Source organism: Dreissena polymorpha, chromosome 11 (genome assembly GCF_020536995.1).
Source record: "Dreissena polymorpha isolate Duluth1 chromosome 11, UMN_Dpol_1.0, whole genome shotgun sequence".
Taxonomy (NCBI): Eukaryota; Metazoa; Mollusca; class Bivalvia; order Myida; family Dreissenidae; genus Dreissena; species Dreissena polymorpha.
Window position 1 is genome coordinate 31,319,974 of NC_068365.1, and position 27,483 is coordinate 31,347,456.

The window sequence follows — 27,483 nt, forward strand, 5'->3', positions numbered from 1 at the left end:
GTCGTTGCGATTGATTATAATAATGATTCGGTACACTATTAAGGCAATGAAAATATACACTGACTTTGAAATCATTGCGATTTTTCTATTTCAGCAAATAGTAACATGAGACAGTTTCAAGTACGCAAACTGACGTCATCGCCCGATTAATCGGACATTTTACAGCACAACAAAACCAATTCACAGTGTGCATACAACTTGTTGTTTTTGTTGTTGTATTCTATAAATTCAGTTAAGGTCTTAGAAAGTTCATTACGGTGACAATGTCACATTTCTGCGCTGCGTCACAATAAACGCTAGCATCCATGACGTCATCAATTGCAACGCGTGACCCGATCTCGTTTACAAGGGCGGCTTCAAAAATCAACTGTAAATACATGATATTGTAAAAGTGTGTAACCTGCAAATCTGTTTACTAAAATGCTCTTCTATACCGTATGCATAACAGTATTTTCTTTGTAATTACGTAAATCATACCAGCAATAGAAGATTCCATATGCCATTATAATTATTGCTAAAATGCAAATTGAATAATCGCAGGACAAAATATATTTTGATGTATTTGTTTACTACTGATACGTTTTTTGCAATTTTAATGCCCCCAGCATCTTCTGATGCCGGAAAGCATATAGCGATATACCGTCCGTTCGTTCTTTCGTTCGTCTGTTTGTCCATCCGTACGAAATTAATCCAAAATGACACGTTGCTAATAACATCAAAATACTTCTAACAAATGGTTGACACGTGAATGGATGTTGTCTTTGAACACTCTCAACACACCCACATCGCCTAAGACAAGAATTTTTGTAAAATAAACATGCGCTAGCCATATCTGGTCATTTATAACATTTATAACGCCATATAGTCCAGCCCGATTTGTTTCCAGTTATTTCTTTTAAATAAGCCTAAGAGCTGAACGCTTAAGATAGAACCACTGCTAACAAACGCATAAATGAAGATGTACTGTGAGTGTTCTGTTCAATAAGACTTAGAGCTGAACGCTCAAGATAGAACCACTGCTAACAAACGCATAAATGAAGATGTACTGTGAGTGTTCTGTTCAATAAGCCTTAGAGTTGAACGCTCAAGATAGAACCACTGCTAACAAACGCATAAATGAAGATGTACTGTGAGTGTTCTGTTCAATAAGCCTTAGAGCTGAACGCTCAAGATAGAACCACTGCTAACAAACGCATACATGAAGATGTACTGTGAGTGTTCTGAACGCTCAAGATAGAACCACTGCTAACAAACGCATAAATGAAGATGTACTGTGAGTGTTCTGTTCAATAAGCCTTAGAGCCGAACGCTTAAGATAGAACCACTGCTAACAAACGCATAAATGAAGATGTACTGTGAGTGTTCTGTTCAATAAGACTTAGAGTTGAACGCTCAAGATAGAACCACTGCTAACAAACGCATACATGAAGATGTACTGTGAGTGTTCTGTTCAATAAGCCTTAGAGCTGAACGCTCAAGATAGAACCACTGCTAACAAACGCATACATGAAGATGTACTGTGAGTGTTCTGTTCAATAAGCCTTAGAGCTGAACGCTCAAGATAGAACCACTGCTAACAAACGCATACATGAAGATGTACTGTGAGTGTTCTGTTCAATAAGACTTAGAGCTGAACGCTTAAGATAGAACCACTGCTAACAAACGCATAAATGAAGATGTACTGTGAGTGTTCTGTTCAATAAGCCTTAGAGCTGAACGCTCAAGATAGAACCACTGCTAACAAACGCATAAATGAAGATGTACTGTGAGTGTTCTGTTCAATAAGCCTTAGAGCTGAACGCTCAAGATAGAACCACTGCTAACAAACGCATACATGAAGATGTACTGTGAGTGTTCTGTTCAATAAGACTTAGAGCTGAACGCTCAAGATAGAACCACTGCTAACAAACGCATACATGAAGATGTACTGTGAGTGTTCTGTTCAATAAGCCTTAGAGCTGAACGCTCAAGATAGAACCACTGCTAACAAAAGCATAAATGAAGATGTACTGTGAGTGTTCTGTTCAATAAGACTTAGAGCTGAACGCTCAAGATAGAACCACTGCTAACTAACGCATAAATGAAGATGTACTTGAACGGAATGATCATTAACTGTTCGTGAACATTATTATTTACATATCGATATCAACTTGATTACGAACAAACCGTACATTGGAAAAAAAGACATCATTACTGGCTCGTAAATAACACCATTGCTAACAGTTCCGTAAACGTGTTTTGTTACTTTTCCACAATATAAATGACAAATCCAACAATAAATCGAAATTCCAATTTTCAAAAAACGTATTAATACATTTTACAAATATCGAACCTGGCAATCGTGATCTTCATCCACACGAACTTGAGTCTTATTCCAGGCGTTTTCGTTGGTCCCTTTCACTGACATCAGCAGAACCAACCCGTTAACGTCTACATAATCCCCGTCTATTTTCGAGAGCTCCGCAATTGGTCGTCGATACACTTTAAATTGAATAAGGTCCCCGCCGTCGAGCCTGTAATCGAACGTCAGGCAGCTCGTGACGTTACCGTGACTCGCGTAGACAGTTATTCGACCGATGTCACCCGGAGCCTGAAGACGGGAGGATTCGGCTTGCAGATAATTACCTACATCAGAATAGTAGACAGACAAGACTTGATTTTTATAATCAAAATGATCGCTAACTGTAGGCATTACTATTATTATTGAAATAAAAACCCGTACATAAACAAGAAAGCGAAAGAGTAATCGCACAATCAAACTAGCGTCTTATCCTCCGACTTACATTAAACATTATGTAAAAAACACTGTTAAATACGGTTTTACAAATGCAAACTGGTAGCAAGGATTGTCCCAAACGAAACATCCGGTATGCGTACCTTTGTGGTCGTACGGAGAGGTGGCGTTGCCGGAGAAAAGAGGTCGTATGACCTTCCAGTCAAGGTCTTTGTCCTTAACGTTCTTGAAGCCGCATAATGTGTTTTCAAGCATGCTTCGCCAATCAACGCGGCACCTGTCGTAAACAAAGCGAGATATTAACAAAGTATGGTGAAAAAAAAAACACGACCCTAAACTAAGTTAGTGCAGAATGAAATTATAACCTGGTATTATGTTCAAGAATTCGCGATTAAGTCAAGCATTGCATTTAAATTCCATATCTTGAGATATTTCAATTATATTTGGGTCTAAAATTTGCATAAACAATATCAGAAACCTAAAAATACTAGTATGTTCTATTGCATCACATCCTCTGATACATATTGAATTAAATATAATTTTACATAAAAAATGGCCATCGCGGATAGGCACTGACGTACTGCGTTTCATGCGGTTGACGCAAATGGGAAAGACGTTGTCCCAAAGCGCGAAGCCCGGCTGGTCGACGCACAGGATTGGGGAATGGCCCACCAGCCAGTAGCCCGGCTTGCATGTGTACCACACGCGGTCGCCCACCATGTTACCCTCCATGGTAACCGTCACGTGCCCGGCGGGCGGAGGCTACGTGCACGACTTCCATGTTAAAGACGAAGCAGATGTTTTAAATATTTGCAAAAGAATAGGGTTTGAAGTTCACCATGGCAGAGGTCAGCTTTACCCAGTAATCGGTGTAAGTTATGATAACTGCATGCAATCTTTCCAGAAACAAAAATCAGTTGTTTTTAATATAATTACTTAAAGGGATCTTTTCACGCTTTGGTAAATTGACAAAATTGAAAAAAGTTGTTTCAGATTCGTAAGTTTTCGTTTTAGTTATGATATTTGTGAGGAAACAGTAATACTGAACATTAACCATGCTCTAATATAGCCATTATATGCATCTTTTGACGATTTTAAAACCTAAAAATTATAAAGCGTTGCAACGCGAAACGATTGAATAATTTGGAGAGTTCTGTTTTTGTCGTTAAATTTTGTGAAACTACGAAGATTGCTTATATAAGGTATAAAATACGTCGAGAATGTGTACTCGGCGGAATAGCTCAGTAGGCTAAAGCGTTTTTACTTCAGGACTCTGGCAGGACTCCAGGGGTCACTGGTTCGAAACCTGCTCCGGGCAATGTTCTTTTCCTTTTTTAAATTTTTTTCTTGATTTTTTACTGAAGCTTTTATGATCCAATGTTTACATTTATCAATATAAAGCATTTAATGAATAAGTTAAAAAAATGCCAAAATCTGTGAAAAGGCCCCTTTAAAGTCATATATGCCTATGGTGCAAATGTTGTGTTGACCATAAGAATCATAATTGCCAACATTCGTCCAACATTTTTACTCTTAAAATGATGTTAAGTATGGAACAAGTTATGAAGTTTTAAGACTCACTAAAGCACAATGAGACGTAGGCAAAATTCTAAAACGATAGGCCGTGTTTTTCCCCATAGACAAATTCACAAAAATTGTTGTTAAAAGTACTCAATAAAAAACGAAAAACGAAGTCCTGAACCAGAGTAAAGCATTGAAAATGTAGTTCGATAACAATTACGTTTTCCTCAGATCATGTTATACTATTATTTTAAGCATGATCGTAATATATCAATAGAAATAAAGAGCTTTTGCCGTCGTACTGTGTGGCTAATAATTGATTATGAATTAAATACGCGGGTAAACTCCTGTGTGGTTTAAATTATTTTTATGCATCACAAATCGATGTTACACCACGATAGCTCGAACATTATTTCGTAATACTATAAATAAGTTTTATATTACTTATATATTTCACCAGTTTCAAACTGATATGTACATATTTCACGTTATGAACACTATCTTGCTTTTAATAGAGCCTCGCTCTGGGAAAACTGGGCATAATGCCACTGGGTAAAGTGTCGTTCCAGATTAGCATGTGCAGTCCGCACAGGCTAATCAGGGACGACACTTTCCGCCTTAAAGGGATCTTTTCACGCTTTGGTAAATTGACAAAATTGAAAAAAGTTGTTTCAGATTCGCAAATTTTCGTTTTAGTTATGATATTTGTGAGGAAACAGTAATACTGAACATTTACCATGGTCTAATATAGCCATTATATGCATTTTTTGACGATTTTAAAACCTAAAAATTATAAAGCGTTGCAACGCGAAACAATTGAATAATTTGGAGAGTTCTGTTTTTGTCGTTAAATTTTGTGAAACTACGAAGATTGCTTATATAAGGTATAAAATACTTCAACTATGTGTACCCGGCGAAATAGCTCAGTAGGTTAAAGCGTTTTTACTTCAGGACTCTGGCAGGACTCCAGGGGTCACTGGTTCGAAACCTGGTCCGGGCAATGTTCTTTTCCTTTTTTAAATTTCATTCTTTATTTTTTACTGGAGCTTTTACGATCCAATGTTTACATTTATCGTTATAAAGCATTTAATGAATAAGTTAAAAAATGCCAAAATCTGTGAAAAGGCCCCTTTAAGTGGATTTTCGTTTAAAAGAGACTTTCTTGAATCTGGGACTACACTTTACGCACATGCATTATGCCCAGTTTTCTCAGAATGCGACACACTTTGTAATAGAAAAGGCTGATGGCGCAAAAAGACGCGAAAAAATACACACTTCTATTAATGACGCGTCGAAAATAAGACGCCTTGTATAATATGGAAATGATATAGCTGATAATGCTTCATAAAGAAAAATGTTTTTTTTTTTTTAAGTGTCATCACTTTCGATTAAGGTGTTTGTATTTCGAAGTTTCTAAGGTCATTCCGCGCCTGAGGCTGCATTATGTGAGGACCTGGAGTGTGTCCCAGCACTCCTATGTAATTAACTATTCGACCCACAAAAGTTGGGATTATAGCTGCCATTTCCAGCTATTTGAGTTTTTACTGAAAGATATATTTAATTTTGGTGTGGTCTTGTGTTATGGGGGGAAGCCGGAGTACCCGGAGGAAACCCACCTGTCCGGTATTTTGACCACCAACCAAACTCACATGAACGGGGATTGATCCCGGGTCGCCGAGGTTAGAAGCGCGTATACCAACCATTGCGCTAACCGGACAGCCCCTTTCGATTAATGGTTAGCCAGTTTGACTTATGAGACACCTATACTGATGAACATGTTTACTCCCGATTCCTATCCAATATACGGGAACTTGGCAGAAAGGCAATCAGCAACCCTCGATTTAGCAATCTGATTTGTCGGCAACCGGCCATATCATAACATGCCCTGTGTGAGCCTCCAACCGTCGACCTCTCGCTCCGCTTGCGCACGCCCTAAACACAAGGTCACGGAGACTATGCGAAGGAAAACGTAAGCTTGTAATCCACTCACCATAAGCGCGTCATAGAGGCTGTACTTGATATCGATACTGAAGAAGAACAGTGAGATTGAGGCCTGTGGGTCGCCAGTAGCAACCTCGTTCTCGGGCTCCATGAAGTTCCTGGAGTCCTTAATCCAGATGATGCCACTGGAGTCCGGCCCGCCCGCATGAAACCGGGAACCGCAGCTGATGGGCGCTTGGTGCAAAAGGTGTGAAATAAATTTCGGGTGATTATATATTTTCGTTTTGACAGGAACATCATGTTTTGTGCACATCTGCCGCGTGTATTGTTCTACTGTATAAATAATGTGAATGTGTCGGTATTCATTTTCATTTTTGTGTAAAGATACGCCTCGGGCAAAAATGAGTAACGTGCATTGCGATATGGGTGAAATAGTTTATTGCAAAATACTAGTATGTATTTATTAAAGCATTGCCACTCCCTATGCATCTACAGCAGAAATACTCCTTACAGTATTGCAACATATTCAGTTCGTCAACTGTTGAGACTTGATGGGAATTCACATAAAATTAATTTTACATTTACCTTAATTATTGCCTGCTACGGTAGTCTTTTATTAAACTGATGGTATTCTAAGTATATACTTAAATGTGAATATTAATTATTTGGAATTGTGTTGAACTTTTTATATAATTTTTGACCAAAATTAATCATTTACTGATTTTACGAAACAGTTTATAGTCTTATTTTTACACTTAACATCTCATTTATATCAGCATCCGGTCTCTTACTTATGCACGTGCCCTGTTTGCATACGACGACGTCCTGATTGTTTCCCACGCACGGAGCCCCGTTGCCGACAGGGGAGGGGTTGTTACAACGACGATAGCGGTACTGGCGGCCCATACCACAAGAGCGGATACACATACCCCAGTCGGACCACAGGGACCAGCCGCCGTCAATATATGTAAGTATGAGGAAAATATTTATGCGTGTTAAACGTCTACATTTGAATTGACGTGATAGTTTGTGATTCATGTTTTAAATACATGTAAGAGGCGACAACGAACATATGCAACCACTTTTTAAATATTCACAATATAATTTACAACACGTATATTGATACGAGGCGATATGTCGATGGTCTTATACCTTGCATCGTTGTCTGAAAATATTTTTTGGAGTTACTTAAACTATGACCTTCTGGAATTTGTTTGAAAATCAAATGTACGATTATGCTAGAACTGCTGCTACTGCTCTAAGTTCGAAACGATGCGCATACATAAATCGAGTAAGATTATAAACCTTGTTCTCAAACGTGTGCACACTGGCGGAATTTGAGCTGCCGACGCGGCTATAGCCACACCGGCTTGAGACACCCAGCAGCCCGTGCAGCCCGTACACGGCCCCGGGGCTATAGGGTGTGGTCAGACACATTCCGCCGTCGTAAACACCGAACATAGGGTAACCGTGCACTGCCTCATACTCGCTGTACTTCCGGACGGTGTCCAGTCGCGCTGAAATTTGTTCCAGAATAGGGAGATATAAGTTGTTGTAAAACAGTTGTAACTGCTATACATTAAATTAGTAATTGAGCCTCGTTCTGGGGAAACTGGGCCTAATGCATGTGCGTAAAGTGTAGTCCCAGATTAGAATGTGAAGTCCGCACAGGCTAATCAGGGACGACGCTTTTCGTTTTATGGTATTTTTCCTTTAAAAGAAGTCTCTTCTGAACAGAAAATCTAGTTTAAGCGGAAAGTGTCGTCCCTTATTAGAATGTGTAGGCTTATCTGGGATGACACTTTAAGCATTTGCATTTTGTCCAGTTTTACCAGAACGAGGCTAAATTATTAAAAAATCAATGTACATGTTAACAAAAGATTAACAACTTGCACTATAGTCATGCAACAGAATACAATTAAAATAACTGGTTTTAGTCATATCAATTTCATCCAATCATATAAAATCCGTTTCAATTACTAATTGGATTTAAATTAGTTTCACGTGTGAGTTCATGCTTACAAAATATGAATAACAGACACATTTAAGGTTTAAAACACATAAGGGTAATTGCTTTGTTACATTAGACGCTTTGCTAGCCTAATGTTCGTTTTAAATTTAAGTACAACGTATTTTTGTAAAGGTCCATGTGGTTTATAATTAAAATACCACCTTTTTGTAAGGGTCTTTGGGATTAAATATTAAGTTCCACGTACTTTTGTTAGTTCCATGGGGTTTAAGATCAAAGTACCATGTACTTCTGTGAAGGTCGATAATGTTTCAAATAAAAGAACCCACGTTCTTGTGTAAGAGTCCATGAGATCGGGTGAGCGGCCCTCAACAGACAGCTGACTGACGTTGCTGGCGCTGATGCTATAGCAACCGATGTGCTCAGACGCTGTAAACAAACAACACCTTAATTCACACTTTATTGGCTACAGAAATTGATCATTTGACACAAAATAAAATTCCAATAATTCAAAATGTCGTTAAGATCGTCGGATGTAAATCAAATGTATAATAAGACATTTAAAGGGGCCTTTTCACGTTTTGAACTGAGTTGCATTATTTTATATTCATTGATGCAAACGAACACATAAACTAATGCGTTTCACCGAGTACAGGTAATCTACGTTTACCAACCAAATACTTATCTAAGAAAGGGTTCCCAAAATAGGTCTATAAATAACAACTGAATATAATTTATATAAGACCGATCCTGGAAAACCACGAGTTTAGAAAAACCCACTAATAACCCCGGTACAAACAACGCTGGTCCATTAAATCAACCAATGATAGCTTACTTTAAATAATAACGGTTGATACGGTGTGTGATTTTGAAAGGATTATAAATGGGTCATGTTTATTTGTACCAGCAGATTAGTGGGTTTTTCCAAAAAGTTGCTTTTTCCGGGATACATATAAGACTGATAGAAACTTTACTAGTCTACATAATTTTGAGTGTTTTGGATTGGTTAGCACTGGTTTATTCATAATACGTTACTTTGCAGTAACAACTTAATAAAACCGCTTTACAACTGGAATAACATAAAAAACAGTATTGCAGTAAAAACTGCCATTTACTAGAGATGGTTTGCCAACAGCTGTTTGGTATGCTGGATAATGATCTAAAACGAATTGCATTTGCATCTCATAAAGACCCATATGACGTTAGCTTATATGCAGGCTAAGTGGAAAAATGGATCGTTGCAGTGGACGCCATCCTTCATATTAATAGGGTGCTTTAGAACGGAAAGGTTTGTATTTTATTTTCTTATAGCGAATTACAGTGATGGAATACGATTGTTTGGCTTTGTTCCGCTTTTGGCTTGTTTTTATGTGTTTGTGTAATCTTCCTACCAAATAAGATTTATTGACTTACACGCTTTTATTGCATACAGTAAATATGTGAAGTGTATGAAGTAAATATACATGTAACTATTTTTGTAAACCGTTAGTTATCAATTGTATTTCTCATGCAAGAATTGTGCGCCAGTGTGAAACTTTCTCACCAATCGTGTTTCCCTGTTCCTAAACCAAAGATATATCAACGTTTATCAAATGATCTTTGCCTAAACGATCTGTAAAATTATTAAATGGAACATAACAATGGTAGTGTAAATATAAATGATATTACTTACTAAAATGCTCCAAGTTTTAATTACAAATGGGGCATATTATCATCTGTTTGTTTGTTGCAACAACAAAAAATGGCGAATTTGATAGACCCTATTCGGGACTTTCTTAATTTATTTGTACAAATAAACATTAACTGCAACATTCAGTTGCGTAAGATGCATTTAAACGAATTTTCAAAAGATTCCAAATCCCGTTTATTTGTGCCACCATTCATAATGCCGTGGAATTAAATTATTGTTATTGTGGTTGTCTCTCGCATTAAAATTAACAAAAAAAAACGAAACAAAAAACAGTTTTCGCTGATTTCCGATTAACCTATTTTGGCGTTAATTTTTCCCGCTGCATAATTAGTGCTATGCATCTAGATCAACAGTGATCCCAATCACAAACATCATCACTCACATTTACACTAGTACATTTTCATATTGAAACTAAGTTTTTTCTGCATTTGCAACTACACTATATAAGATGTACATTATGAACAACAGTAACCCTTCAAATTAGAATTCTGGTCTTTTTGGAATGGGATTCCAAAATATCTATAAATAAAGTAAACGTAGTTACCACTTTGTTCTATATTGGTTACAAAATTGGCGGAAATGGATGATCAACGTTTCAAGACTGTTTCAAATCATTATTTTCTATAGAAATTTGGACGTAATTTATTCTTAAAAGACACCGTTCTTGGAATAGATCGTTGTTTTGCATATACATCGTAAAGCGAGAAATAAACGTTACATACATTCATTGAAATATATTTTTTATCGAGGTTGACATCGAAAACCTGGTCAAAATCAGTTTTGAATCGATAAAATAATACATAAATGATCATAAATGTAAATATATGCAATAGGCAAAAATCATTGCAGTGTCGCGAGTTTTGCAAATTATATCTATATTTAGCTTTCGCTAAACATTATGAGCATATGGAAGATAAATACATAGATTTAGCAAAAACGTAGCGTTGCAACTCAGTTTCCGTCTGTAACAGATGTATTTGCATTTGTTCTTACCTTCTCTCCACTAAATTCGCCCGTTTCCGCAATTTTGTTTATTTAGGTTTGACTTTACATGTCGAATCATGAATATTAATTAGATTGTTTTCGTACTTTACCGTACTCGACCCCAAAATAAAAATCGCTATATTGTTTGTTTTCAAACGATTTCAACCGGATTTTCAGTGATATCCTCAATAAAAACACGTTTTCTTACGATTCTACCCATATATATATATATATATATATATATATATATATATATATATATATATATATATATATATATATATATATATATATATATATATATATATATATCCGCGAACGGGGACTTTGAGGAATACGCTTAGCATATTGGCATTACGTCAGGAATACTTGTATTTTCTCGCGCAAGTGATCAGTTATTTTATTGTGCACGCAATGATAGACAATATCAATGCTTAATGAGGCGATCTGGTCTTCTATACAACCGAATGAAACAATATTGTCTTAATTTGTTTCACAAGAGCATGTCAAATACTACTACTCTACTACTACTACTACTACTACTACAACTACTACTACTACTACTACTACTACTACTACTACAATTTTAAATTGAAACACGTGTACATATATTTATATATATAGTTTTCCATACAGTTCATACCGGAAAATACTTTTATAATTCTGTTTCACTTCCGGTTTCCTATCACTCATCATAACGGAAACCATCCTAAGCGTTCCAACGTCATTGGCATTTCGTTTTATTCGATATGTATACATTAGAGGATTATATGTTTCTAGTATTCATTTGATATGTCATCATTCATGTATAAACTTTAAATTTTGTTAAAGTGTTTCATATTTGATTTAAACATTTGTTTAAATCACAATTTTGTAAAAGTGCGTAATTTATAATTTTATCAATTATTTTAAAATCACATACAAAGGAAAGCTCAGTGGCTTCCAATATTATACCTGTCTATGTTTGAACGGCTTGAATACGTGAGCTGACATTTAAATAAGGAGCTCTAAATATATAATGTAATACTCTTGGTAGAATTCAAATCATTCATCAATCAATTATATTTGTTTTATCTAATTATCTACTCAATTTACTTTAAACGCTACTCATATATAAACCTTTAGTGTAATTTGTTTAATTAAATTCTATCTAAATTGTTCAATTGGATATTTACAGCAATTGCAGTTTATTTTACAATACAGTGTTACTAGAATTCTGCCCTGTTGCGCTTATCTGATAACACATCGAGCACGCAATTTTACAACCGAATAAAGTTAATAAAACCTGGCAGACGAATGCCCTAAGGCAATCGGCAATTACATTTGCGTTATTGGGTAAATAACTATGTATACCGGTAATAGAAAATGGTCTCACCAAACAGCTTGAACTGAATAATACGTAAAAGTAATTTATACTTAACGGCGTGATATTTTAAAGGCGCTTGCTCCTTCGTTGAGACATTTGACGCTATCACATTTCATACCCGTATCCGATCATCAATGTTATATATAAAGAGTTCCTCTAAATTTGCGAACACCTCAATTGTTGTCTCTAAATTTTGGGAAACCTGTATTTTTAAACATTTTTTGTTTCTTAATTTTCGGACATGGAAAACAATAATTATTTTTAAGTGTCCAAAAACTTAGTAATTACGGGTAATTGTTACCAGCGATGAGGAAAAAATGCAAAAATGCATGGAATATCTGGTCGATCTGTCAACAGACGGTACTCACGGACTGACACCCCAGCCAGTTTAATGACATTCTTAGCTTTTTGCGAGAAACAACTTACATGTACCTAAATTGGTCTTCCAGTCTACTAGCTGTGAAATTGATTATGTCTTGGTGACAGAACTATATTATTTGAAGATACATATGAAATGTCGTTTTAGGACATCATGGGAATGGAAATGCAAACATATCGGCGTCGAACAGAGGCGTTTGTTCATCGAGTTCGTCTGCAACGAAAGCGAAAAACAATTTCCAAAAAAAATGTCTACTCATCCGTTATTTTTGAGGACCAGCTTGCCAGCTGCATCGCCGATGTTCATAATTTGTGTTTCGTTGTTCTTCTTCCATAGGTTCGTGATTTGAAATTATATGCTCAACAAGCTGACTGAGCAATTGTATCATATATATATATTTCTGACACCTAGTTTGTTTGACAAATATCTGTCGATACATCGCTTACTTGATAGTTCAATATTTTTTTTAGATGGACCATTTTTCTTTACTTATCGTGTTAATAGGTATCCGATGCCTTAGATCCTTGGTCAATAGTATCAGTTATATTTGATTCGCGCGTCACTTTTTGTCGTTCATGAATTCATTTTTTTTCTGCATGAGATAATTTGAAATAGCTTTAGGCGAGCATTTCGTTTGTTAGTAGTTTTGAAATAAGTGAGATGTGCGGCTAGCCATTAAATCGGTTTAACCCTCCAATGCTTTGCCATGACCGTTCTTAACCAATTACCCCAGTTTCAATAGAGTTATTTTAAAAGTTGGTGTTATGTTACAAATTTAGTAGATGCAACAAAATTATCCACGGATATTGTTTCTGAATTTGTATTGTTCGCTCTATTAAAACACTTACACAGTTATTTAAATAAATTTCAGCTATTCTACTAACGAATACATCGGATACGACAAACATTCAAGATGCTCGGTAAATACAGCTCATCGTGACTCAAAAGTACTCGCGATTGTGTTTGAAGAGACCCTCATGCCCCATCTCGACGGTTTACCACTTATGTTTCTTGATATAAAATATGACGATATTTTATACCGTACTCAAACACGAGTAAACGGTCATATTCGGTGTCTAGCTGATCATCGCACGTGGAAGGTACTTTCGAAAACATCGCGTCTTCATTACCATAACTGTGAATCAAACATGGTGATCTCACTTTCCCAGAAAATCCAAAGCGTCAAGAATACCACAACCGAGTTACAATACATGTTCACAAGCTTGAATTCACCCAGAAAGCTAAGTGCAGCGGCTTTGACGGCTTTGCGCCTGTTGCTTATATTATCTGGAATAGAACCAAATCCTGGACCTTTCAACAAAGAGAATGGAGGTTAGTCCACATTTATATAGATGTCGCAAATATTCTAAAAGCAACGGAAATATTGTTGCGTTGTTGACCAATAACTACCATTGTTACATGTTATGGTTTCTTGACACATGTTATGGATTTTTATTTATATTGCAGCCGGTCCTTTATGAAGGCAAACGAACCATTACCAAAATCATTTTTCATATATGTAAATGAAGATGGGGCAATTCAAATTTGCCGCATATCTCCAGATCTCAGTTCTTTAATCGCGCCTGTCAATGAATACATTACTAGTGGGAAAGTTACTTGCCTAAATTTGAATGATTTTCAACCCCCAGTTTCTTTGCTTCAAAGCAATACATCTAAAGTATTAAGCATTACAGAGGACGATACCCATTTGGCAGTTTTCAGTAATGCAGAGTACAATTTGCAAATTTACACCCATGATACAGAAGAAAGTCCAACTCCTGCATATCCCGTTGAAAACGAGGAACAAACTGCCATAGCCGTTCAAGCTGTTGACGATGCGGATGGGTCCCATTCATTTGTTGCTACGTCGTCAGGCTTGAGTGAACTTCCTATTCCATGGAGCTACCAATCCCAGACACAAAGTACTTCACTGGTGCAACAGCATAGCGACAACATCACTCCACTACAAATACACGAGTCAAGTATTGTTTCAAGGATAGAACTAGACATATCAGAACGATATGGTCAGTCGGAAATCCGGTGCAATAGTTCAAGTCCTGAAGTATCGAATACACATAGGTGGCGGGGCGAAGCAACGGCTTATCCGGTAAGAAAATATACACGAATGTCTAGTTCAACGTCTGCAATTTAAATTATGAACTATTTTGTTAACTCTTTGTGAGTTCTAATAGTAACAGAAGTAAATAACAGTATCTAAGCGTGTACTCTATTTAGTTTTGTTAGCTCAATCGGAAGGAGACAAAAAGTCGTTTCTGACAAGTTTGCATTTCATTCTGAACTTTTTTCAAACGATAAATTACAGGAGGATTGGATAGCATTTGGTTTGAAGCATGCGTCGCATTTTGTTGAATAATTTTGAAACACCTAAAACTTTTTCAGGAGAAAACTTATTATCAACACCAGCTGGTCTTTTATTTAAGGCAAACGACCAACTGCCAATCATGTACAGGCAATATAATACACTACGTCATTACAAATAACTTGATTTTCTTTAAAGGTCGTCCATCAGCTCAATACTATTGATGATGGAGATTGAAACGTTGTGCGAATATTATAATTTCTTTCCGTAAATACTAAACAAAATTCTCTCATACGCCTGAAATTAAAGAACACAATAAATATGAAGATCGCAAATCAGTACACTTTGTCTTGGAAACAAAAGTGCTAAGGACTTACCAGTTGTTATCAAAATATTGATTTAACTTCAGCTATTGGTATACTAATATTACAAATTGTGTTTTATGATAATGAAATTGTTTTTGAATAATAACTTAAATAATCTATCTATTAAATAATCTATTTCATTCTGTTAGCTAATGTAAGCACAGGATCGCCGTGGAGTAGTGGATATGATGTCCGCCTAGCGACCGTGTGGTCAAATTTCGATCCCGTCTGTGGGAGCGTTCATTCGATCTCCTCAAAAGACGCCAAGTACTGGTTCTACCCAGGTAACGGACTCGAGAGCGTTTTAATAAGCCCGATGCTTTTAATGCAATCAAGCTTAAATCAATAGGTTTGAGTTAACGGTTGTTGTTAGTATGTGTATACATATATATAAAGATTAATGGATATGTTGTATGAGTCGAATGAATAAAATATCTTTTTATAAACACACTTAGTACAGAAAAGGCAAACACACACACCTCTGTCATGCCTCTGTTAAGTACACACACTATTCACATGAATACAAAACAAACAAGGGCGATAACATAGATTAATTTCCACTAGAGGCAAACATAATATTCAAGTCATTGTGAAACACACAAAAAAGTGGTATTCGGTAAGTATAAGAATATAAGTAACTGGAAATGGATAGCAGACGCTGATTTGACACTGACACGTACATTATATAGTGTACAGTAAAGACAAAGGACCATTCCTCAACTCCAGCTGGTCGCAGTCACTATTCGTTTCATTACGATATTATACACTTTATAGTGTGAAAGTTTAATTAAGCGAGATTCAACCAGTAGTCGAAGAGAAGTGAAATCAACAACCAAATAGGACTAAATATTCGTATATTGAAAAACGGAAAACAGCCTTTATTTCTGCCAAACCTCGTCTCATCCAACATGCCTTTCTTTAAGACCGTTTACACTTAAAATTTAAGGTAATTAAAACGTGAACGTTTTGTAATTGTTTTGGATGACCCATGATAACCATAACCGTTAACCTATACCTATGAGAGTAAATGAAACCCAATTTCTCTTAATTATCTATATTGTTTTTCCTTTTTGAGATTTAACTATGTGTTGCACTTATCTCTTTTTATATGTACTTACAAGAAACATAGTTTGGTAACACATTTCAGAAAACATGAGCACACTATGTGCTAATTTATTGTTTGGCTACTTTACTGGAGAAGCTTATATCTTGACTTGTCATGGTCAATTCGTTGCAATATGCTTCTGACAATATCAAAGCCATGTTTGAATATGTACCAATTGGTAAAGAACTAGGTCATAAGGTCAATTCTTCCACAATTGTTGTACCTTGAACTGAGGAGAGCGATTTGGGTCATTATGGCCAACTTGTTTGATTTGTTTTAAAGCCATCAAATGATTGCTATGATTAAAATATGTTTCTCAATTGATAACATTGTGCAATTAATATTTCAAGTCTTCATATAAAATATTAAAAACATATTTGCATATCATATAATGTAAATATTACTTTTTGTCTCGACGTCTGATTCATTGGTAACCAATTAATGGTTAACTGATAAAAATGTTACCTGAGATAAGATGGCTTTGTTTTTTCTAATGATCAACTTATAACATAATAGATCACATGTTACTGACACTGTGTAAATGTTTATGTAAATGTTGATCTGATTATGTTTTATGAAGCTTGTTTTATGCAGACGGCAAAATATCTTCGCTATGCAGCGGTCGAAGATAGGACGTCATCTTTTAGAAACTGGCCAAGGACACGACCAACAATACCAGCTTTGTGTCAGAGTGGGTTTTTCTATACAGGTATATAAAACTCGGGTTTATTTTGTTATAGATTTACTTTTAAAGCAAACGATGTTTAATAATTTTATGCATGTTTGGTTATTTTTCAATGAGTATTCGTTCTATAAAGATTGTTTCACTTTAAAATAATTGGTACGTAATAATGTATGAACTGTAAAATTAATAACAAAAAGCGAATAACATACGATCATTTTTATTACATGTTAATAATTGATAATACGGCATATTTTGTGTTTCTTGAAAATGTACAGCAATGATACTTTTATTTTTTCCATAGACTGAGTACATTTATGCATATTGTAATAACGACTGATTAAGAGTGTTTGCACTGTCTATGTTTGAAGCTCTGGTTTAAAGATCGCATTTTTGTAACGTATACATATATTGAACATATCAAAATGAAGTATAATATAAAGTGTTTGAACAGATCCAGCTCCTTTGCTGACTGATTATACAGTGTGCGTGATGTAATAACTGTTAACTGAGACGTACTTACCTATTATAACGGTGTATTTAAACATGGTTTTAATTGTCTTAACTTGACCAACATAAGTGTCTAAACGTAAAAGCTCAAGTTTGATCGCATAAAAAGAGTACTAATATTAAACATTTTTACTCCCTTTCCCATGAGATCTAATTGCTCAGTCAAAATCCAATACTCAGCCGTTTGACCGTTCTTATTTAAATATAATTGACTGCGCAATTTTGCATAATGTAAGTCGTGCCTACAACTGTTTACACAATACAAACGCATTAAAATTATTCTAAATTAGTATTTCACTTTGTTTGTAATGCATTTACTCGATATCACATAACATTAAATCGAATCTTCTTAAAAGAAAGTCTTTTAGCAAGCACACCATTCAATATCGCAAACGATAAAATATTTGTGACATGTTTTGGGTAATTTTAGATGCAAACACAATATCTGAAAAGTAATGATGAGTCGTATGCATTTGAATACAATGTTTACCATTTGTAGGTAACGATGACTTGGTTAGATGTTTCTGCTGTGGTATTGGTCTAAAAGACTTTTCCGACACTGACGATCCTCTACAAGAACATGTCCGTCACTCTAGGAACTGTGCTTACCTTTTAGTATTGTTGGGAGGCCAAGACGGAATAGAACGATACCACGTGCGTTTAAACACTATAGCCGCTTTTAAGTTTTTATTATTTAATATACTTATTTCTGAGTTTGCTTGATTTTGTGAAAAGTAAAAACCCCACTAAATTGGTGGTAACACTTATCTGAACGATTTAAACTTATTTCAAAATCACATACTAGATCACATTTATTTAATGATTTTAATAAAACTATGATTGGTACAGAAAAAGGTCAGCGGTTATGTACGAATTATATGTTGATGTTGTTTTCCTCTTAAAGTTGGCAGATCGTGACTTTAACTTAGTGCACATGTTCAGTTGTAAAGCCAGACATTTGTAATTTTTAAATAAAATGTACAATTTTAATCATTCTGTGCATATATTGTATCGGATGTTGGATCGCACAGCAGAGTTTTAACTAATTTTGCTACTATTTAATTGGTTAAAAAATCTCTGCGATTTTTAAATTTTCAGCGAAGTTTGCCAACACATGACCCCGAAGAGATCAGACGCCAGCAGCGTCTTCGATATAACAGCCAACGAAGTATGTATACGAAATTTAATTAGATCTGGATAATACACAAATCTGTTCTTTTGATATACACGATGTTGTTTTAGATACCTGTGTCAACGACGACGCGACGACGACGACAATGTTATTTATGCTAAAAAATAACGAAATATATGAGCTAATTTTGAAATATAAAACTGAATGCAATCATTATAGTACAATCACTAAAGAGGTTATACAATATTGCTATCAATGTATTATTATAGCTTATAAATGAAGAAAAAAATATTTAAATTATAATTTTTGTTATCAGTACCCACTCTACATTTTAACAAAATATTTGAAGGGGTTAAATTGCTAAATGGAGGGTGAATCACATTTAAATACTTTACTGTTATCTTATGTGCATAAGGTGTTCCTGCGACTGGGTATAGGGCTAGACACGAACGGCTTCGGTCACTGCAGTCTCGATTGGATACTTTCACTAACTGGCCGTCACATGTGACCCAAAGACCTCAAGAGCTCGCTGAAGCTGGGCTGTATTACACAGGTATGTACCCACGTGAGCCCGTCGTTATGTCTTACTGCATCAAATGGTTATTTGCTTTGCTTACAATGCAACACAATAGGTTGAATTTTGCCCAAATTATTTTCAGTTAACGATGCTGCTCCTCAGGTATAATGTTTCTGTGAGATATAGAATATTGAATGCCTACAAGTAAAATTCATGTAATTTAGTCCGTTTAAAATCACCTTCAAAACATTTTCACAAAATATTTCGTCTTTTCATTGTGGGTTATTTTATATCTCCTAGCATCCACCAGATCCCTTTCATTATCTAACAATATTATGACCAGGTAACGACGACCATTGCCGATGCTTTGCGTGTGACGGTGGATTGAGGAAATGGGAACACGGAGACGATCCCTGGATAGAACACTGTCGATGGTTTCCTGCTTGTCCTTATGCACGCGAAGTAAAAGGGCGCGATTTCATCGACCTTATTCAGCTTTCAGCTGATCAAGCTGCTGAAGTAATTACGTTATGTTACTGTCTGTCAAGACATACCGATAGTTAAATCTGTATTTATTTGACCCCATCCTGGATCTGGGGTATTGTACTTCTGTGTACTGGCACCATGCTAAGGACAAAGTGCATATATGCACTTCTATTATTGAAACAGCGCACTCAACCAACGTTAATGTAAGCTCTAAGAAGAGATCACATATAAGGGTAAGTGTTGGACCAAAACATAAAAAGAAATGCACTTGAGAACCACACATCACTTAATCTTGGCATTTAAGCATAAGGCTTCGCCCACAGAAGTATTGAGACTCGTAAGGTGTAAACGTTTTCGGTCTTAAGAATGCAAAGCATAAGCACGAACATGATAGCATATTAACGTTTATACAATAAGTATTTTTCTAAATAATCATTACTTGAATATCGCAGTTTAATTTGTTTATATAATACATATTCGTGATTCAAGTAAACAAACGAATATTTGTTCAAATAAAAGTGAACTGTTCTCGACTATACATTGTTTGATTACAAACAACAGGCGAATACAAATAAATGTATGGATGCAGATTTTACTTAAAGTATTTTAGTTTAAAAGTTCGTTATCCATTGCTTTCCTATAGACCTTTGCATGAAACGCATAGATCTAACTATATGTATTTTTCTGTTTCAAAGGAAAACGCATCGGCGCCGCAACAAGATATGACTTAACTCATTGGCTGCCATATTCAATAGAGGATCCTCTAGTTCAGAGAATTGTTGATCGACATGACAGTATGCTAAAAGAGAGCATGGGATTTTCTGAGGAAGAAATCAAACAGGCAGTTCTCGAACTCGTTCAGCAAGGTATGTCGATTATATATTTTTGTAACACAATATGACATTTTGTATGAACTGTGTATAACCAAGGTATCATGACAAATTGCTGTTTTACTTCAGATGTAAGACTTGAAACATGGTTTGCAAATTTTCAATAAATGTTCAAAATTAATATGATATCGAAAGCAAATACTTACAGAAATACGTTAACAAATAAGAAAGAATATCATATTGATTACCATTTAGAGATTAAGGCAAATATGACTTGGCCTGTTTGACTAGTCGAATATCTATTTAGAATTGTAACAGATTGCTCCCCCTGCTCTACGTTGGAGCCAACGTCAACGAACACTATGAAAATGCAGTATATATTTTGATATTTGGTTTGCGACTATTTAATTCGCAAATGATTACAGCATAGTGTAATACAACATTTACGACCAAGCTTAACAGTAAATATTACATTTAATTATCAAATTTACTTGTAAATTACCTGAGTCTGAATTACACATGTCCCTGTTTAGAGTCACCATATACTTGGTGCGATTATATATAGTTTATTTCCTATATTTTTCATTTTAAATCTCATTTCAACTTCCATATATTTTTATATAAAAGTAGTTTAGGAAAAATGAGATAAAATGTGTCTTTAATTAATACACGAGTTTTGAAATTATACATGTTGCGCGACAATCAGTATTCATATTTTTTTCTAATCGATCGGATATAATATTGCCTTATTTGATTTCCAATTAAGCACGTACAATTTTTAATGGACAAGCAAATGCATTTATGTAATTCAGGCAATAAAACACCCAGCATTGAAGATATCGTCACCCAAATTGAAGTTATTGCAGAGAGAAACGCAGTATCTCGGGACTTTCAGATTATCCAGAATGTTCAACAGACAGAAGGTATGGACCGGGTGTTCGTTTCGTTGATGAGTACATTATTGTACCATAATGTATTATGATTAACAAAATTGTTGTATAACTATGTTAACATAAGTAAAATTTTATGTAAAAAGCAAACATCGTAAAACTATTATCTTTACACATGTTCACGAACTATCAAATGCAGTTTAAGACTGTTGGTAAAAGTCAGTGCGATATCTAAATCCTGTGTGGTGGAAAACGCGTTTGCCATGAAGCTATTAGGCAATCTAAACAAAACGAAACGCTATTTTATAAAAGCTAAATTTCACCCAGGTGTAATTAATGATACTTGTTACAAAGCTATGACAAAGCTATGACCACATAATACTGTCTATATCTAACTGCTATTTGTAACCACCTTAAAAGGTCTAAGAAAATAACGATGTTTTCTAATAACTATGTTTGAAATATAATTATTATCGAAGTTGATCCTATCGCAAGCTTTATTATTTATTGATTATCGATAAACAAAACAATATTGTTTGATATTTTTTTATTAAGGTGTGGCGTTTTACATATAGTCGCCTGTCAATCGTTTCGAGTCTTCGATAAAGAAGCTAAGCATATTTACAAAACGATAAAATAAAACATCGTTCATCTTATCTCAGTAATTAATCGAATGATATTTTATTTTCTCGCCATCAGTGTTTCTGTGACGCGCGCGTTGGTTTGTTTTTCAGATGGAATGATGGAGGAAAATATCCGGCTAAAAGGAATACTTATGTGCTGCATATGCAGGACCAATCACGTGAACATTCTCTTCTTGCCATGTACACACCTCAAAGTGTGTCTTGAGTGTTCGAGAAATCTTCGTAGTTGTCCTCTTTGTAAGAGGGAAATTAAAGACAAAATCCGCACATACATGCTTTAATTTTGAAATATGGGACGTTACTAAAATCCGTTTGCCGTTGATATGTGTTTATAAGACTCGATTTAGCGATATTCGGAGATCGTAGAAAATTTAAATAAAGGTAAAATGTTAAACATGCCACGAACCAGCTTTGAAACACGGCTAATTTGGGTGGAGAAACAAGTCAATGTTTATTTGTTAGCTCTCAGAGAAACATATATTTACTTCCTTAAGGCGACACTAGGTGAGTGGTGTCTTGGGTTTACAAAACGCAGTGCCACCCTCAAGAAAGTAAATATTTACATATTATTGCCTTATGCATTATGTGCATTTTATTTTTAACATTGATTATTCTATGATTTTATTGGTGGGATTTTTATGTTACGATTCTTTCTTATAACGTCATTTGTATCTTAGCATGTAGAGTGTTGAAACACATGGTAAGGTATTCAAGCTGCAACCATAGCAAACGCTTTGATTTGTAAAAAGGAGTATAATATATTCTGAGATATATCAGTTTGTGTTAGGGGAATGGTTTACAAACAGCCGAATGTAATCCACATACATGCCATATTTGCATACCAATGTTATGCTCTCGGTAGATCATATTTGTATGACAATTTATGCATCAAAGCAGTTTGTCTTTGATGTAAACACAATCTCTTTAAGGCAACAATATAATTTAGAATACCAACCTATATCATAAATCTTAGACGAGCACGCGATATATTGTATAGATGATGTGTACTTGACTCATTTGCATATTGTAGTACAATGCAGACAGAGATTGTAGTGTTTTTCCATGTAAACAATGTACTGTGCTAATGCAACTGAACCATATAATATGTATTGCACCATTTTACAGCTGTTAATATATGAATGTATTTTAGTGAAGTAAGAAAGTCATTTGTATATTCGCGATTGGTTTCTTCTGTTGATAGTTCTGATTTACAGGTTATAAAATGCATTTAAATATTCACATTGAACGCTATTTCGTGATTGTGTTCACATCGTCCTGGCTTGTTTAGGTATATGGTGAACTCGGACAAGTAAACTATCAAAACAGGATATATATTAATATAATAACATACTGGATAAAACTTTTAAGAACACAAGATAATACATTTAACAAAAAGGTTTATTTGACTATGCTTAATGATAGTATTGAGTATGCACCCAAGAAAAATTGGTGCACATTATTAAAAGATCTACAATGTAATTTGGGATTTTATTCTGCTTGGCTTTTCCAAGATGTTTGAAATGAAAACGTGATCATAGCAGCCGTAAGGCAAAGATTGAGCGACATGTTTGTTTAGAATTGGAAAGAGAGACTTCAAATTTTTACTAGGGCACATTTTTATAAATATATCGCTCATTTTTAATTTCAACCGTACCTTAATAACTTAATGCATGCTATGTAAAACATTTTTGTTTTTTTTTATCAAAACTTCGTATATCATCACAAATATTGAGACAGGTAAACAGACCTACGTCAATGCCATTAGATCAAATAAATTGTATTATTTGTAATAAACTCGAAGACGGGTTTCTATTTATTCTTGAATGTAAATTATAGACGGAACTAAAAACAATATAATCCATTGTATTACAGACAGAGAGCAAATATGTACAATATATATAGAGCTTATAACACCAACTAATGAAATATTAATGTATTGCTCCTTTTAGGTTCGATCGCATACCTGTGTAGCATCTATTTAATGTATTTAAATGTGTTTTGTACCGCGATCGGGTTGTAATTTTAAATGTATTTATTAGGTACTGCACTTTCAAAACGCTTTGTTTATATCTTACTATCGAATTAATAACAACTGAACAAAACTTGTCTTTATCTTTTCAATAAAGGTATCGTGCCTATTCCTAAATGTCTGTATTTTACACATTGAAATGCATGTAATTTAAGCTAGTATGTCAGTTTTAACCATGACTATAACTGCTGTACTTTTATATAGCATGTTACATGACGTTTGGATCATCTATATTTTTTATTTCGTAGGTGGTCTGAACAAGGTTTATGAAATACTTATTAATTAATATCCAACGTCGTCATTTCAATGTTGTTTTGCGTATTTGTGTAGCTATAAAGACCGTTTCATAGTATCAGTTTAATGAGATATTTTAATGTGAACAGAGCCTATATAGTTTCGTTTCTTATAAGGCCAGCAAAGGCTAATTCATATAGTATTGTTACATGCATGAGTAAAATTGATATGTATTTTATTACAGCTAACTGTACAATAGTTTAATATACGAACACAATTTTATTATTTTCACGTATTGTTATATTACTCTCAAATATGTAAAATCTGCTCTATTTATATATTAGTATCATACGCATGTGTCTTGTGAATCGCATTTTGTTACTTCGTGTAAGTTGTATTATTGTTATTACAATTGAAGACCGAATATATGTAAAATACAGTTGATTTGATATATTGCTGTAACTAGTTAATTTGATTACAATTCAACGTAATTAGACATATTCAATTTCATATTTACTATCGACAGTTATTCATTTAATAGTCTATTTAATAATACACGTATGTATTGTTTCAATGAAACGTATAATTACTTTGAATATAATCATAAATTATACACTGTGCATAACCACATTTAGAACACAAGACGGGTGGTCGATGAGTATTTAATCGCGGGTTATTTACTGAGCGGTGTATAACACGTGGTTTTGATATTCCATTGGTAATATATTTCTGAAATTTTGATAACGTCGAGGTTGATTTGCATTTAGGTACGGTCATATGGAACGATCGTATATTGATCTTGTGATAGATATTTCTGATCATTATTATTTCCGTGGGGGCGTATTTGTTACTGGATTTAATTATAGAGCATTGCTTTCCTTGGTTTTTATATCAGATTTTAATTCTTTAATTTCTTCTATAAGAGTTTGAAATTTGGTTTCAATTGAATTTACCGAAAATGAGGTTTTCATGTCACAAAGTTTACAGCATTTTGAAAATTCCGATAGGGAATTTGGTTGTCTTAATATGACATCTTTTTATATTGTCTCTTAATCCATTGATTAATAGACTTACTAGTACCTTGTCATCTAGTCCTTGAATATCAGTGGATATTTGTAATGCTCTTGCAATGTAATTATCACATGATTCCGTATCGTTTTGTTTAATAGCAATTAAATTGAAATCCATTTCTTTGGTTTGAAAACGTTGTACGAGAGCTTGCTTAAGTTCCTTATAATTTGATTTTACTTGTTCTGATAAATTATTATAGAAAGATTCCGCCCTATCGCACAAAATAAAATGGTAATACAAAAGCGAATTCATATCTGTCAATATCATTCATTGAACAGAATTTCTCAAATTTTGTTAAGAAAGCCGTGAGCTATCATATTCTTTACCCGTAAAGCATGTTAACCTTATAATATTAGATCTAAACATTCTACCTCCTAATGAGGTCTTCGCTCGGACACCGGTGGCTGTTGGTAATTGTTGTGTGTACGTCACGGGCCTGGGTTGTTTTTCGGGTGCCGTTGGCGTTTGTCTTTGTAAAAAACTGGTGTTTGTAAATAAAGTTTTGACTCACTTTTTGTCCTGGAAGGTTGAAATTCTGGTTGACCCGTCGATTTCTGTGATGTTTGTGATATGGTGGCTTCAGTCTATGGGGTGGCTGGTGGTGAGAGCTCGATTTGGTTGTCCTGATTAGAATGTAAATGTTTGTAAGACATTGTAAAACTTCATTGTAGATTATTGTTTGTATATAATCATTTTGCACAAATGTTCTTATGTTTTTTAGAATGTTAAATTCACCCCAAATCGTATTTTTCACCAGATTATTGTCCGTAGGTTTCTACTGATTAACTTCTACGAATTCGGGATCATTGGATGAATATATATAATATTATATATATATATAGGTATTCGCATGAAGTATCATTGTATTTTAACACGTATTTGCTAGGAATTACGCTGGACTAAATATACTTCAAGATACGAATTTCATACATATTCAATGTATTTCTAGGCAGCGTTTTCTGAGACAAAAATCATATCATGACACAAATCTTCCAAAAGCAATGATTGCACCTTATTTCTTTAACATGATAATACCTCCACTTACGCAGCTTTTCCACCTTCCGGAAACATAGTGGACATCCCAGTTTCCTACTGAAAGGCAGTAACAGATAAAGAAGCATTTTTGAAGTATGTAAAACTATCAAACACTCAGGTAACTAGCTTTCGTATAATGGTATGATTGAAGTATTTGAACGGAATTACACACGCTTTATGGTAAAAGGAGATATGTCATTTTTTTAAATCCGTTAAAAACCTTTTATTTATCGAATTTTGTCCATATAAAAACATTATCGCACCTCACTTCGATTTAATAACGGTGTTATTAGCGAGAACGAACATGAAAAAGTCGCGAAGTTTCGTTCATTCCGATCTACTCGCCATTTTCATATAAACCGGGAGTGACGTAGGAAGATCCCAAGTTCATTCGCCCTCAGGAACAAACCGGCGTTATAGCGCTTTAGATGTGATATTTTTCGCAATTTTAGTAAGAATAATTGATGATAATTTATGAAAGGGCACTATTGCGCGCACTGTCATATTATCTCTGTTGCAAATTTTCAAATATAACACGTTACATGTATTTTCATTTAAAGCACTGTTCCAATAATAAGTAAAACTAGTTTCAGTGTGATTTTTTTATAAATGTATTGGAACTTCAAGTACAATTTCCGGTATAATAATGTGATGAAATCAAAACTAGGGTGTGGTGTTAGTGCAAGGGGGGCAGGGTGGGGCCTTGGTGCGACAGGTGCCCTCAAGTTTACAAATTCCAAAGCCAGGCAGCGGGTTTTCAACGCCCGGAAGTCCTTTGGAAAATGGCTGTTTATACTAGACTCTCTTACGACGTTCCGCTCGCTGCTGTCCTTCGAAGCCCGTGCACTTAAGCGCGACCACAAACTTACATCGACCTGGGTTGCTGGTGGTAACATCTACGGGTTAATGGTGCTGAACGGCCATGAACGGAAAGACCAGATCAAAGACCTCGATGCCATCGATGCCATCTGCAATGGTATGGAACCGTCGTATCATCCCCTGGCTCTTCCATAAACTATCATATACCCCCATCTGGGTACCGAACGTGT

At 35.0% G+C, this 27,483-nt stretch overlaps 3 protein-coding genes across 9 annotated transcripts in view; 2 read left to right on the forward strand and 1 right to left on the reverse strand.

The window, feature by feature from the left end:
- The window catches only part of LOC127849730 (putative transporter SVOPL), a 93,302-nt gene extending 93,069 nt beyond the window's left edge, over positions 1 to 233 (forward strand). The window contains exon 14 of the mRNA XM_052382479.1: positions 95 to 233. Coding sequence (XP_052238439.1) covers positions 95 to 109 — 15 coding nt within the window. The 3' untranslated portion in view covers positions 110 to 233. The remainder of the gene's footprint in view (positions 1 to 94) is intronic.
- The window catches only part of LOC127850112 (uncharacterized), a 90,112-nt gene extending 67,930 nt beyond the window's left edge, over positions 1 to 22,182 (forward strand). Inside the window, exons 1-12 of one of the 3 annotated variants that reach the window (XM_052382892.1) lie at positions 8,903 to 9,453; positions 12,732 to 12,920; positions 13,456 to 13,916; positions 14,300 to 14,691; positions 16,969 to 17,083; positions 18,066 to 18,220; positions 18,665 to 18,734; positions 19,114 to 19,251; positions 19,559 to 19,734; positions 20,397 to 20,567; positions 21,344 to 21,454; positions 22,156 to 22,182. In XM_052382892.1, coding sequence (XP_052238852.1) covers positions 9,362 to 9,453; positions 12,732 to 12,920; positions 13,456 to 13,916; positions 14,300 to 14,691; positions 16,969 to 17,083; positions 18,066 to 18,220; positions 18,665 to 18,734; positions 19,114 to 19,251; positions 19,559 to 19,734; positions 20,397 to 20,432 — 1,824 coding nt within the window. In that variant the 5' untranslated portion in view covers positions 8,903 to 9,361 and the 3' untranslated portion in view covers positions 20,433 to 20,567; positions 21,344 to 21,454; positions 22,156 to 22,182. Of the gene's footprint in view, positions 1 to 8,902; positions 9,454 to 12,731; positions 12,921 to 13,455; positions 13,917 to 14,299; positions 14,692 to 16,968; positions 17,084 to 18,065; positions 18,221 to 18,664; positions 18,735 to 19,113; positions 19,252 to 19,558; positions 19,735 to 20,396; positions 20,568 to 21,343; positions 21,455 to 22,155 lie in introns of those variants that run through there. The other 2 variants (XM_052382893.1, XM_052382894.1) reach the window with 2 other exon arrangements.
- Positions 224 to 26,018, reverse strand: LOC127850116 (MAM domain-containing protein 2-like). 5 transcript variants are annotated; one of them, XM_052382903.1, is made up of 7 exons: positions 25,911 to 26,018; positions 8,495 to 8,594; positions 6,988 to 7,713; positions 6,246 to 6,430; positions 2,878 to 3,011; positions 2,333 to 2,625; positions 224 to 367 (listed from the first exon to the last, which is right to left on the reverse strand). In XM_052382903.1, exons 4-7 carry the CDS (start codon positions 6,401 to 6,403, stop codon positions 233 to 235), a joined length of 720 nt encoding a protein of 239 aa, XP_052238863.1. In that variant the 5' UTR covers positions 6,404 to 6,430; positions 6,988 to 7,713; positions 8,495 to 8,594; positions 25,911 to 26,018; the 3' UTR covers positions 224 to 232. The 5 variants fall into 5 exon arrangements, with proteins under 5 accessions (XP_052238863.1, XP_052238862.1, XP_052238860.1 ...); XM_052382902.1 differs by lacking the exon at positions 25,911 to 26,018 and adding an exon at positions 10,849 to 11,018; XM_052382900.1 differs by lacking the exon at positions 25,911 to 26,018 and adding an exon at positions 10,849 to 11,018 and having other exon boundaries at positions 8,413 to 8,594.
- Positions 26,019 to 27,483: the final 1,465 nt, after the last annotated feature.